Raw genomic sequence first — 13,489 nt, forward strand, 5'->3', positions numbered from 1 at the left:
AAACTGTAGATCGTACATTGGTACATTGGTACATTGGTTGCAGTACCATAGAAAAGTGACTCATACCATTATAACCCTAGAGTCTATTGACGCACCGGGGCATCAATCTAAGTAACATAATAAAAAATCTCCATTAAAATCCATCAGTTTAAGTGATGGAGATATCTGTTTGAACTAGAGATATCTGTTTGAACTACAGATATCTGTTTGAATTAGAGATATCTGTTTAAACTAGAGATATCTGTTTAAACTAGAGATATCTGTTTGAACTAGAGATATCTGTTTAAACTAGAGATATCTGTTTGAATTAGAGATATCTGTTTGAACTAGAGATATCTGTTTAAACTAGAGATATCTGTTTGAACTAGAGATATCTGTTTGAACTAGAGATATCTGTTTAAACTAGAGATATCTGTTTGAATTAGAGATATCTGTTAGAACTAGAGATATCTGTTTGAACTAGAGATATCTGTTTGAACTAGAGATATCTGTTTGTTTGCGTGGGCTGTGTCTCAATCCACTACATCCTCCTATGTCGCCCTTCAGCATCTACGGTGGAAAGTAGCAAAGCTACCAGCGCTGTTTGTCAGACCAGGAGACATCCCGAAAATACGGTGTTCTCACCAAAACGTCTGTAGTAGGGGTGTGCCTAGTAGTCGGACAAAATGAGTATCGTAACGAATATGGACAATTATCTGAATCCGATTATGATCAGAGTATTTTTTGTTGCTGTTGTAATTTTCCGTGATCTAAAGAAAATAAAAAGTTGTGGTGCCAGGATCTTTCTCATATCAGTCGTGTGCGAGGTTCTGTGTGGTCCAAATAACTCAACTGGCTGTCTGTAAAGAGAAAGGCGGGCTGTACGTTGATCCTGTTGTTCTGATTGGATAGAGTGAACCTGTACCTCTCAGAGAGAGAATGCCAAGAGTGTGCACAACTGTCATCAAGGCAAAGGGTGGCTGCTTTTAAGAATCTCAAATATACAATTTATTTTTGATTTGTTTAACACTTTTTTTTGGTTAATACATGATTCCATATGTGTTATTTCATAGTTTTAATGTCTTCACTATTACTCTACAATGTAGAAAATAGTATAAATAAAGAAAAACCCTGGAATGAGTAGGTGTGTCCAAACTTTTGACTGGTACTGTAGATATTCCAGAATCCTGACTCACCAGATACTGTGTGGCTCTGATATTTCTACCTCCAGACAGTTGTGTTTCTCAAACACATTATAGGTGTAACCAAGGTGAAGTGATCTGTCGACGGGCCCTTGAGCAAGGCACTTAACCCTACATTTCTCCAGGGTAGCCGTTGATAACGGCAGACCCTGACCGTGACCCCAACTCTCCGAGGGTGTCTCACAGGGAAACGGAATATGCAAAAATCACATTTCCATTTCACACACGAGTATAAAACACACTTGTATATGTGTGTGAAACAGGACAAATATAAGAACACACCTAATTATAATTCTTATTACATCAGTTGGCTTTAGATGAGTCAAGTGTTTATTAAATAAACACAAACAATCCTGACTCACCAGATAGTGGGCGGCTCTGATCCTTCTACCTCCAGATAGTCGTGTTTGTCCTCCATCTGGAAGTCAGTGAATACCAGTGAGATGGTGTCTCCAGGGTCAGCCAGCACCGTCCACTTACATTCCCCAGCGTTGGAGAGGTCACTGAGGGATTCAGGGCTGGAGATGATCCCACTGGACCCCCTTAGCGTACCTCCACACGTGTCCTCAGCTGCAGTGGTGGGGGAAAAAATACCCAACTGTCATATTTGAGTAAAAAGTAAAATAGCTTAATAGAAAATGACTCAAGTAAAAGTGAAATTCACTTAAGTATCAAAAGTAAAAGTATAAATAAATAATTTCAAAGTGCTTATATTAAGCAAACCAGACGGTACAATTTTTATGTTTTACAGATAGCCAGGGGAACACTCCAACACTCAGACGTCATTTGCAAACAAAGCATGTGTGTTTAGTGAATCCGTAAGATCTGAGGCAATAGAGATGACCAGGGATGTTCTCTTGATAAGTGTGTGAATTGGACCATTTTTCTATTCTGCTAAGCATTCAAAATGTAAATGAGTACCTTTGGGTGTCAGGGAAAATGTGTGTATGTATTATTCTCTTTAGGAATGTAGTAAAAGCAAACGTTGTCAAAAATATAAATAGTAAAGTAAAGTACAGATACACCAAAAAACGACTTATGTAGTACTTTCAAGTATTTTTACTTAAGTACTTCGCACCAAACAAACAGAACACATACGTTTAATATCAATGAATCTGTTGGCTCTGTTCCAATATGTAGACTAGAATAATACTAAGAATGAAGCAATGTATTTGGCTATATGTATTCCAAGTTGTATGCTAGCTTGTATGAATCTGACAGCATGGATAACAGTCCAAGGTATCCGGATTTACAGGATCAATTGTCTGTGTTCCAAGCCCCCTGCCTGCTCTTCTCCTTCTGGTCTGAGGGGTTCAGAAACCTTTGGTTCGTCAGAAGACTCAGACAACCACAACAGATTTCAAACCATTCTGTTCCAATATCAAGATTCTACATTAACATACCACATAGAATGAAACAACTGGGTTCCGGTGTTCTAAGTGTTCCGGTGTTGGCCACGCGTTCTAAGTGATATTCTAGTATATTGGAATGTCATCTTTATGTTCTTGGCCTCAATAAGTGAGCAGGCGCTTGAAGAACACAGCATCTGAGCCACATTATGATGAGGCCTCTATAACATACCAACAAAGATGTTCACAAGTCTTTTAGGGCCAAGTGTAAGTCAAGTCTCAAGTCTTTTAGGGCTAATTCTAAGTCAAGTCTCAAGTCTTTTAGGGCCAAGTATAAGTCAAGTCTCAAGTCTTTTAGGGCTAATTCTAAGTCAAGTCTCAAGTCTTTTGGGGCCAAATCTAAGTCAAGTCTCAAGTCTTTTAGGGCCAAGTCTAAGTCAAGTCTCAAGTATTTTAGGGCCAAGTCTAAGTCAAGTCTCAAGTCCCTTTTGGCAATGGCTTTCAGCCTGCTGTGGGTTAGGTCTATAAACCTTGTAAATTATTTGAAGAGACTCTTGTATGAAAGAACACACATCAGGCACTATCTAAATCAAAATACATTTCCTTTTAAAATGTAGACAGTTTACATTAATAAAAGTCATTGTACAGGATATAAAAAATCGAACATAACATTTTAAAGTGCATGGTATTTTGTGGCAGACGTTGTCTATATTTCACTTCATTCTGTCACGCAAACAGAATCTGTAGATGAGGGAAGATAAATGACAAGCATGAATGTAAACCCTAAATGACTGACAACTATTCAATAACTGCACTACTAAAGTGTCCTATATATCAAACGTAATGACCTTTATCCATAAAATATACTTACTGACCTGGACACTTTAACAGAAATATAATTTCCTGTAACAAGTAGCAAATGACATCCTGTGCCCGTAAGACAGAGAACATTTCTGTTGCAGACAGGTTACATTTCAGAATCGGCGTTTGAGTGACTGCTGCAGTGCTTTTTACTAGACTGACTAGGCGACGACATGTGCTCAGTACACTCTGCAGATGATAGTTGAGTGACAGCACACAAGGAAGGGCAGCACTGAGTGTCACGACTTTCTCCCCCCTTTGAGTAATGTCGGTGGCCTTGGACAAAAAAGGGTCCAAAATGTCCACTAACTCCAATAGCTGTCTCCATTCCCTTGGTGATAAGCAGAGCTCCTTGTGTCCTTGGGCTTCAAGTAAAGTCTGGAGGCTTTGTTGATTCAGATTGGTGACTGCTTTAAAAACAAGCCAGAGGATGGAATTCCATCTGGTAGACACAGCAGCAGGGATACTACGATACTACGATTGACTCTGAACTCAGCTTCAAAACGCTTCTTTCAGACCACAGGCAGTATGTAGTAAGCTGTAAAGTTGAGTTACCTCCAGCCATCACATTGTTTATCATGTTGTTTTTGCTTCCTTTAGTCCATCTCTAATCACCAGCAGTAATGAACGGGGACGAAGCACTGGAAGATCTCTTGCCTGCACACGGTTTAGATAGCTTCTACATCAGCATTGTGCTCTTCACCAAATTATTCCTGTAGGCTGGGGTTATCATCATCATCATTATCATTATCACCATCATCATCATCATCATCATCATCGCTTGCTTTGGGGAAACAAACTGTGAATGTCTTTTTCCATATTTGCAGCGTTATCACATAAGATATAATCTAAATTTATGTTTTATGTCAAAATTATCGCATATTACTTTACATTTTACATTTATTGCTGATTCTTTCCCCCCAGGGTGTGACCCTGTGAATCTATCACAGCTCAACAGAACTGTCTCCAGTCTGGGTGTTTATTTCGAGATGTAGTGATTATCGTAGTGTACAGTACACTATCAACATGAGATGTAGTGATTATCATAGTGTACAGTACACTATCAACATGAGATGTAGTGATTATCATAGTGTACGGTACACTATCAACATGAGATGCAGTGATTATCATAGTGTACAGTACACTATCAACATGAGATGCAGTGATTATCATAGTGTACAGTACACTATCAACATGAGATGCAGTGATTATCATAGTGTACAGTACACTATCAACATGAGATGTAGTGATTATCATAGTGTACAGTACACTATCAACATGAGATGTAGTGATTATCATAGTGTACAGTACACTATCAACATGAGATGCAGTGATTATCAACATGAGATGTAGTGATTATCATAGTGTACAGTACACTATCAACATGAGATGTAGTGATTATCATAGTGTACGGTACACTATCAACATGAGATGTAGTGATTATCATAGTGTACAGTACACTATCAACATGAGATGTAGTGACTATCATAGTGTACAGTACACTATCAACATGAGATGTAGTGATTATCAACATGAGATGCAGTGATTATCATAATGAGATGTAGTGATTATCATAGTGTACAGTACACTATCAACATGAGATGCAGTGATTATCATAGTGTTCAGTACACTATCAACATGAGATGTAGTGATTATCATAGTGTACAGTACACTATCAACATGAGATGTAGTGATTATCATAGTGTACAGTACACTATCAACATGAGATGTAGTGATTATCATAGTGTACAGTACACTATCAACATGAGATGTAGTGATTATCATAGTGTACAGTACACTATCAACACGAGATGCAGCGATTATCAACATGAGATGTAGTGATTATCATAGTGTACAGTACACTATCAACATGAGATGTAGTGATTATCAACATGAGATGCAGTGATTATCATAATGAGATGTAGTGATTATCATAGTGTACAGTACACTATCAACATGAGATGCAGTGATTATCATAGTGTTCAGTACACTATCAACATGAGATGTAGTGATTATCATAGTGTACAGTACACTATCAACATGAGATGTAGTGATTATCATAGTGTACAGTACACTATCAACACGAGATGCAGCGATTATCAACATGAGATGTAGTGATTATCATAGTGTACAGTACACTATCAACATGAGATGTAGTGATTATCAACATGAGATGCAGTGATTATCATAATGAGATGTAGTGATTATCATAGTGTACAGTACACTATCAACATGAGATGCAGTGATTATCATAGTGTTCAGTACACTATCAACATGAGATGTAGTGATTATCATAGTGTACAGTACACTATCAACATGAGATGCAGTGATTATCATAGTGTTCAGTACACTATCAACATGAGATGTAGTGATTATCATAGTGTACAGTACACTATCAACATGAGATGTAGTGATTATCATAGTGTACAGTACACTATCAACACGAGATGCAGCGATTATCAACATGAGATGTAGTGATTATCATAGTGTACAGTACACTATCAACATGAGATGTAGTGATTATCATAGTGTACAGTACACTATCAACATGAGATGCAGTGATTATCAACATGAGATGCAGTGATTATCAACATTATTACAGTACTAATAGAAACACTAATATCTACTGATACTACAGCACTAATAGAAACACTATCATCTACTGATATTACAGCACTAATAGAAACACTACCATCTACTGTTATTACAGCACTAATAGAAACACTATCATCTACTGATATTACAGCACTAATAGAAACACTACCATCTACTGTTATTACAGCACTAATAGAAACACTGCAAATCCAATGAGAACACATGAATATACACATGGTAATATAGAATACATGCTAATGGGTTATTTTAGCTAATCAAAATCAAGGATCCAAACTACCCGTATTATATACTGGGTGGTTCAAGCCCTGAATGCTGATTGGCTGACAGCCATGGTATATCAGACCGTATACCACTGGTATGACAAAACATGTATTTCTACTGCTCTAATTCCGTTGGTAACCAGTTTATAATAGCAAATAAGGCACCTCGGGGGTTTAGCCATGGTATATCGGCCACATACCACACCGCCTCGTGCCATATTGCTTAAATATAACACTGTAACAATGTTAATATACACAAAACCAACATATAGTACAGAACTTCTGCGTCAAATCAGACTGTTTCTTCATCCAGAATCTCTGAGGTTCAAAATCAACGTAATAAGGTTTCCTCGTCTCCTTCTAACAACCTGCAATTTATCATTGGGGTTCTCCTGATTGCTAAGGTTAGCAGGAGAGAAACATAGAGTGTTGACCAGAATACAGCCTTTAACGCTGTGAAATTGTGTGTTTTCATTGTGCAGAATATCACACACCAGCTGAATGCTAATAATGCAGCATACCATGTCTCTCTCTCTCTCTCTCTCTCTCTCTCTCTCTCTCTCTCTCTCTCTCTCTCCCATCTCTCTACCCCTCTCTCTCCACCCCTCTCTCTCTACCCCTCTCTCTCTACCCCTCTCTCTCTACCCCTCTCTCTCTCTATCCCTCTCTCTCTCTACCCCTCTCTCTCTCTACCCCTCTCTCTCTCTACCCCTCTCTCTCTCTCTACCCCTCTCTCTCTACCCCTCTCTCTCTACCCCTCTCTCTCTCTACCCCTCTCTCTCTCTACCCCTCTCTCTCTCTACCCCTCTCTCTCCCTCCATCTGTACCGAACAAAAATATAAACGCAACATGTCCCATTTTTCATGAGCTGAAATAAAAGATCCCAGAAAATGTCCATACGCACAAAATTGTTTCATTTGCCAAGATAATCCATCCACCTGACAGCTGTGGCATATCAATAAGCTGATTAAACAGCATGATCATTACACAGATGCACCTTGTGCTGGGGAGAATAAAAGGCCACTCTAAACTGTGCAGTTTTGTCACACAACACAATGTCTCAAGTTTTGAGGGAGCGTGCATTTGGCATGCTGACTGCAGAAATGTCCAACAGAGCTGTTGCCAGAGAAATGAATGTTAATTTCTCTAACGACCTCACAACCGCAGACCACGTGTAACCACGCCAACCCAGGACCTCCACATCTGGCTTCTTCACCTGCAGGATCATCTGAGGAGGGGGAGGGGGGATGCTGAGGAGTATTTCTGTAATGTTATAAGCCCTTTTGTGGGGAAAATTTCATTCTGATTGGCTGGGCTTGACACCACAGTGGGTGGGCCTGGCTCCCAAGTGAGTGGGCCTATGCCCTCCCAGGCCTACGCCTGGCTGTGCCACTGCCCAGTCATGTGAACTCCATAGATTAGGGCCATAATGAATTTATTTAAATTGACTGATTTCCTTCTATGAACTGTAACTCAGTAAAATACTTGAAATGATTGCTTATTGCTTATCTGCTGCTACCACCGCTTTCTCTTTTTCACAGACAATTCTAATGATCAAATCAAATCAAACTTTATTTGTAACATGCGCCAAATACGACAAGTGTAGACCTTACCGTGAAACGCTTACTTACGAGCCCTTAATTAACCAACAGTGCAGTTCAAGAAGAGTTAAGAAAATATTTACTGACTAATCTAAAGTAAAAAAAAACTATAAAAAGTAACACAATAACGAGGCTATATACAGGAGGTACCGGTACCGAGTCAATGTGGAGGCTATATACAGGGTATTATGGTACCGAGTCAATGTGGAGGCTATATACAGGGTATTATGGTACCGAGTCAATGTGGAGGCTATATACAGGGGGTACCGGTACAGAGTCAATGTGGAGGCTATATACAGGGGGTACCGGTACAGAGTCAATGTGGAGGCTATATACAGGAGGTACCGGTACAGAGTCAATGTGTAGGCTATATACAGGGGGTACCGGTACAGAGTCAATGTGGAGGCTATATACAGGAGGTACCGGTACAGAGTCAATGTGGAGGCTATATACAGGGGGTACCGGTACAGAGTCAATGTGGAGGCTATATACAGGGTGTTACGGTACAGAGTCAATGTGGAGGCTATATACAGGGGGTACCGGTACAGAGTCAATGTGGAGGCTATATACAGGGGGTACCGGTACAGAGTCAATGTGGAGGCTATATACAGGAGGTACCGGTACAGAGTCAATGTGGAGGCTATATACAGGGGGTACCGGTACAGAGTCAATGTGGAGGCTATATACAGGGTGTTACGGTACAGAGTCAATGTGGAGGCTATATACAGGGGGTACCGGTACAGAGTCAATGTGGAGGCTATATACAGGAGGTACCGGTACAGAGTCAATGTGGAGGCTATATACAGGAGGTACCGGTACAGAGTCAATGTGGAGGCTATATACAGGAGGTACCGGTACCGAGTCAGTGTGGAGGCTATATACAGGGGGTACCGGTACAGAGTCAATGTGGAGGCTATATACAGGAGGTACCGGTACAGAGTCAATGTGGAGGCTATATACAGGGGGTACCGGTACAGAGTCAATGTGGAGGCTATATACAGGAGGTACCGGTACAGAGTCAATGTGGAGGCTATATACAGGAGGTACCGGTACAGAGTCAATGTGGAGGCTATATACAGGGGGTACCGGTACAGAGTCAATGTGGAGACTATATACAGGGTGTTACGGTAGAGAGTCAATGTGGAGGCTATATACAGGAGGTACCGGTACCGAGTCAATGTGGAGGCTATATACAGGGGGTACCGGTACAGAGTCAATGTGGAGGCTATATACAGGGTATTATGGTACAGAGTCAATGTGGAGGCTATATACAGGAGGTACCGGTACAGAGTCAATGTGGAGGCTATATACAGGGTGTTACGGTATAGAGTCAATGTGGAGGCTATATACAGGAGGTACCGGTACAGAGTCAATGTGGAGGCTATATACAGGGGGTACCGGTACAGAGTCAATGTGGAGGCTATATACAGGGGGTACCGGTACAGAGTCAATGTGGAGGCTATATACAGGGTGTTACGGTACAGAGTCAATGTGGAGGCTATATACAGGGGGTACCGGTACAGAGTCAATGTGGAGGCTATATACAGGGGGTACCGGTACAGAGTCAATGTGGAGACTATATACAGGGTATTATGGTACAGAGTCAATGTGGAGGCTATATACAGGGGGTACCAGTACAGAGTCAATGTGGAGGCTATATACAGGGGGTACCGGTACCGAGTCAATGTGCGGAGGTACAGGTTAGAGGTCATTTGTACATGAAGGTAAGTGTGAAATTACTATGCATAGATAATAAACAGCGAGTAGCAGCAGTGTACAAAACAAATGGGGGGGGGGGGGGTCAATGTAAATAGTCTAGGTGGCCATTTGATTAATTGTTCAGCCGTCTTATGGCTTGGGGCGGTAGAAGCTGACTTGGCACTCCAGTACCACTTGCCATGCGGTAACAAAGAAAACAGTCTATGACTCGGGTGACTGGAGTCTCTGACAATTTTATGGGCTTTGGCAGGGCTTTCACAGTTTTCATATCATTTAAGACTAATATGTGACACTGGGCCTTGCCAGCAGAATCCTTTGATAGTTATGTACTCTGGTCCCGGGCTGTCAGAGCTGCCAAGGTAGCCGGGGACATAAGGAAAACCATGGAACAATCCCCTGTTAGGCATCAGACTATTGGTCAAAGGGATGAGATTCTATCCATACAGTGCATTCGGAAAGTATTCAAACCCCATTACTTTTTCCCCACATTTTGTAACATTACAGTCTTATTCAAAAATGGATTATATAGGTTTTTTTTCCCCCCTCATCAATCTGCACACAATACCACATAATGACAAAGCATTATGCATCGCAGTGGCTCAGTTGGTAGAGCATGGTGTTTGCAACGCCAGGGTTGTGGGTTTGATTCCCACGGGGAGCCAGTACGAAGAAGAAAAAAAAAAGAAAATGTATGAAATGAAATGTCTGCATTCACTACTGCAAGTCGCTCTGGATGAGAGCGTCTGCTAAATGACTAAAATGTAAAAACTGCTGTTTTATCAATTTTAGCATAATATATATTTTTTTAAATGAAATATAACATTTACATAAGTATTCAGACCCTTTGCTCAGTACCTTTGGCAGTGATTACAGCCTCAAGTCTTCTTGGCTATGACACTACAAACCTGTATTTGGGGAGTTTCTCCCAATCTTCTCTGTAGATCCTCTCAAGCTCTGTCAGGTTGGATGGGGAGCGTCGTAGCACAGCTATTTTCAGGTCTCTCCAGAGATGTTCGATCGGGTTAAAGTCCAGGCTCTGGTTGAGCCACTCAAGGACATTCAGAGACTTGTCACGAAGCCACTCCTGTGTTGTCTTGGCTGTATGCTTGAGGTCATTGTCTTGTTGGAAGGTGAACCTTCACCCGTCTGAGGTCCTGAGTGCTCTGGAACAGGTTTTCACCAAGGTTCTCTCTGTACATTGCTCTGTTCATCTTTCCCTTGATCCTGACTAGTCTCCCAGTCCCTGCCGCTGAAAAACATCCCCACAGCATGATGCTGCCACCACCATGCTTCACCGTAGGGATGGTACAATGTTTCCTCCAGACATGATGCTTGGCATTCAGGCCAAAGAGTTTAATATTGGTTTCATCAGACCAAAGAATCTTGTTTCATATGGTCTGAGAGTCTTTAGGTGCCTTTTAGCAAACTCTAAGTGGGCTTTCAAGTGCCTTTTACTGGGAAGTGGCTTCCGTCTGGCCTCTCTACGATAAAGGCCTGTTTGGTGGAGTGCTTCTGAGATTGTTGTCCTTCTCTGGAAGATTCTCCCATCTCCACAGAGGAATTAGGGAGCTCTGTCAGAGTGACCATCGGGTTGTTGGTCACCTCCCTGACCAAGGCCCTTCTCCCTCGATTGCTTAGTTTGGCCGGCTGGCCAGCTCTAGGAAGAGTCTTGGTGGGTCCAAACTTCTTCCATTTAAGAATGATGGAGGCCACTGTGCTCTTGGGGGCCTTCAATTCTGCAGAAATTGTTTTTTTTTACCCTTCCCCAGATCTGTGCCTTGACACAATCCTGTCTCGGAGCTCTAAAGACAATTTCTTCGACCTCGTTGTGGTAAAGAATATCATCGTAATAGCATCACCTGAGAATCCAACTGAAATATATCCAACTGAAATATAGCCTGCTGAGTTTAGGAATGCACTCAAGAGTGAGAACATTCCAGATAGCATGTCAGATATATAGATAGCATGTTAGATACATACTGTATCATGTCAGATAGATAGCATGTTAGATAGATAACATATCAGATAGATACTATGTTAGATAGATAGCATGCCATATATATAGATAGATAGCATGTCAGATAGATAGCATGTCTGATAGATAGCATATTAGATAGATAGCATGTCAGACAGACAGCATGTCTGATAGATAGCCTGTCAGATAGATAGCATGTAAGATACATACTGTATCATGTCAGATAGAGAGTATGTCAGATAGATAGCATGTCAGATAGATAGTATGTCAGATAGATAGTATGTCAGATAGATAGCATGTCAGAGAGCATGTCAAATAGAAAGCATGTCAGATAGAATGTCTACTGGTAGTAGAGCTAGTAGTAGTAGAGTTAGTAGTAGTAGAGCTAGTAGTAGTAGTTAGTAATAGTAGAGTTAGTAGTAGTAGAGCTAGTAGTAGTAGTAGAGCTAGTAGTAGCAGAGCTAGTAGTAGTAGAGCTAGTAGTAATAGAGCTAGTAGTAGTAGTAGAGCTAGTAGTAGTACAGCTAGTAGTAGTAGAGCTAGTAGTAGTAGAGCTAGTAGTAGTAGAGCTAGTAGTAATAGAGCTAGTAGTAGTAGAGCTAGTAGTAGTAGAGCTAGTAGTAGTAGAGCTAGTAGTAATAGAGCTAGTTGTAGTAGAGCTAGTAGTAATAGAGCTAGTAGTAGTAGTAGAGCTAGTAGTAGTAGTAGAGCTAGTAGTAGTAGAGCTAGTAGTAGTAGAGCTAGTAGTAGTAGAGCTATTAGTAGTAGAGCTATTAGTAGCAGAGCTAGTAGTAGAGATAGTAACAGAGTTAGTAGTAGTAGCGCTAGTAGTAGTAGTAGAGCTAGTAGTAGTAGAGTTAGTAGTAGAGTTAGTAGTAGAGCTAGTAGTAGTAGTAGAGCTAGTAGTAGTAGAGTTAGCAGTACAGCTATTAGTAGTAGAGCTAGTAGTAGTAGTAGAGCTAGTAGTAGTAGAGCTAGTAGTAGTAGAGCTAGTAGTAGTAGTAGAGCTATTAGTAGTAGAGCTAGTAGTAGTAGAGCTAGTAGTAGTAGAGCTAGTAGTAATAGAGCTAGTTGTAGTAGAGCTAGTAGTAATAGAGCTAGTAGTAGTAGTAGAGCTAGTAGTAGTAGTCGAGCTAGTAGTAGTAGAGCTAGTAGTAGTAGAACTAGTAGTAATAGAGCTAGTAGTAGTAGTAGAGCTAGTAGTAGTAGAGCTAGTAGTAGTAGAGTTAGTAGTAGTAGTAGAGTTAGTAGTAGTAGTAGATCTAGTAGTAGTAGAGCTAGTAGTAGTAGAGCTATTAGTAGTAGAGCTATTAGTAGCAGAGCTAATAGTAGAGATAGTAACAGAGTTAGTAGTAGTAGCGCTAGTAGTAGTAGTAGAGCTAGTAGTAGTAGAGTTAGTAGTAGAGCTAGTAGTAGAGCTAGTAGTAGTAGAGATAGTAGCAGAGTTAGTAGTAGTAGAGCTAGTAGTAATAGAGCTAGTAGTAGTAGAGCTAGTAGAAGTAGTAGTAGTAGTAGTAGTAGTAGTAGTAGTAGTAGTAGTGTTAGTAGTTGTAGTAGATCTAGAGTAGTTTAGATAGTAGTAGTAGAGTTAGTAGCAGTAGAGGTAGTAGCAGTAGAGCTAGTAGTAGTAGAGTTAGTAGCAGTAGAGGTAGTAGTAGTAGAGCTAGTAGTAGTAGAGCTAGTAGCAGTAGAGATAGTAGTAGTAGAAATAGTAGTAGTAGTAGTAGAAATAGTAGTAGTAGTAGAGCTAGTAGTAGTAGAGCTAGCAGTAGTAGAGCTAGTAGTAGTAGAGCTAGTAGTAATAGAGCTAGTAGTAGTAGAGCTAGTTGTAGTAGAGCTAGTAGTAATAGAGCTAGTAGTAGTAGTAGAGCTAGTAGTAGTAGAGCTAGTAGTAGTAGAGCTAGTAGTAATAGAGCTAGTAGTAGTA

At 40.6% G+C, this 13,489-nt stretch overlaps 1 protein-coding gene across 1 annotated transcript in view; it reads right to left on the bottom strand.

Annotated features, from left to right (window-relative positions):
* The window catches only part of LOC106606155 (CUB and sushi domain-containing protein 3), a 540,034-nt gene that overhangs the window by 411,004 nt on the left and 115,541 nt on the right, over positions 1–13,489 (bottom strand). The window contains exon 5 of the mRNA XM_082975995.1: positions 1,544–1,751. Coding sequence (XP_082832121.1) covers positions 1,544–1,751 — 208 coding nt within the window. The remainder of the gene's footprint in view (positions 1–1,543; positions 1,752–13,489) is intronic.

Source organism: Salmo salar, chromosome 05, assembly GCF_965601325.2.
Source record: "Salmo salar chromosome 05, fSalSal1, whole genome shotgun sequence".
Lineage (NCBI taxonomy): Eukaryota > Metazoa > Chordata > Actinopteri > Salmoniformes > Salmonidae > Salmo > Salmo salar.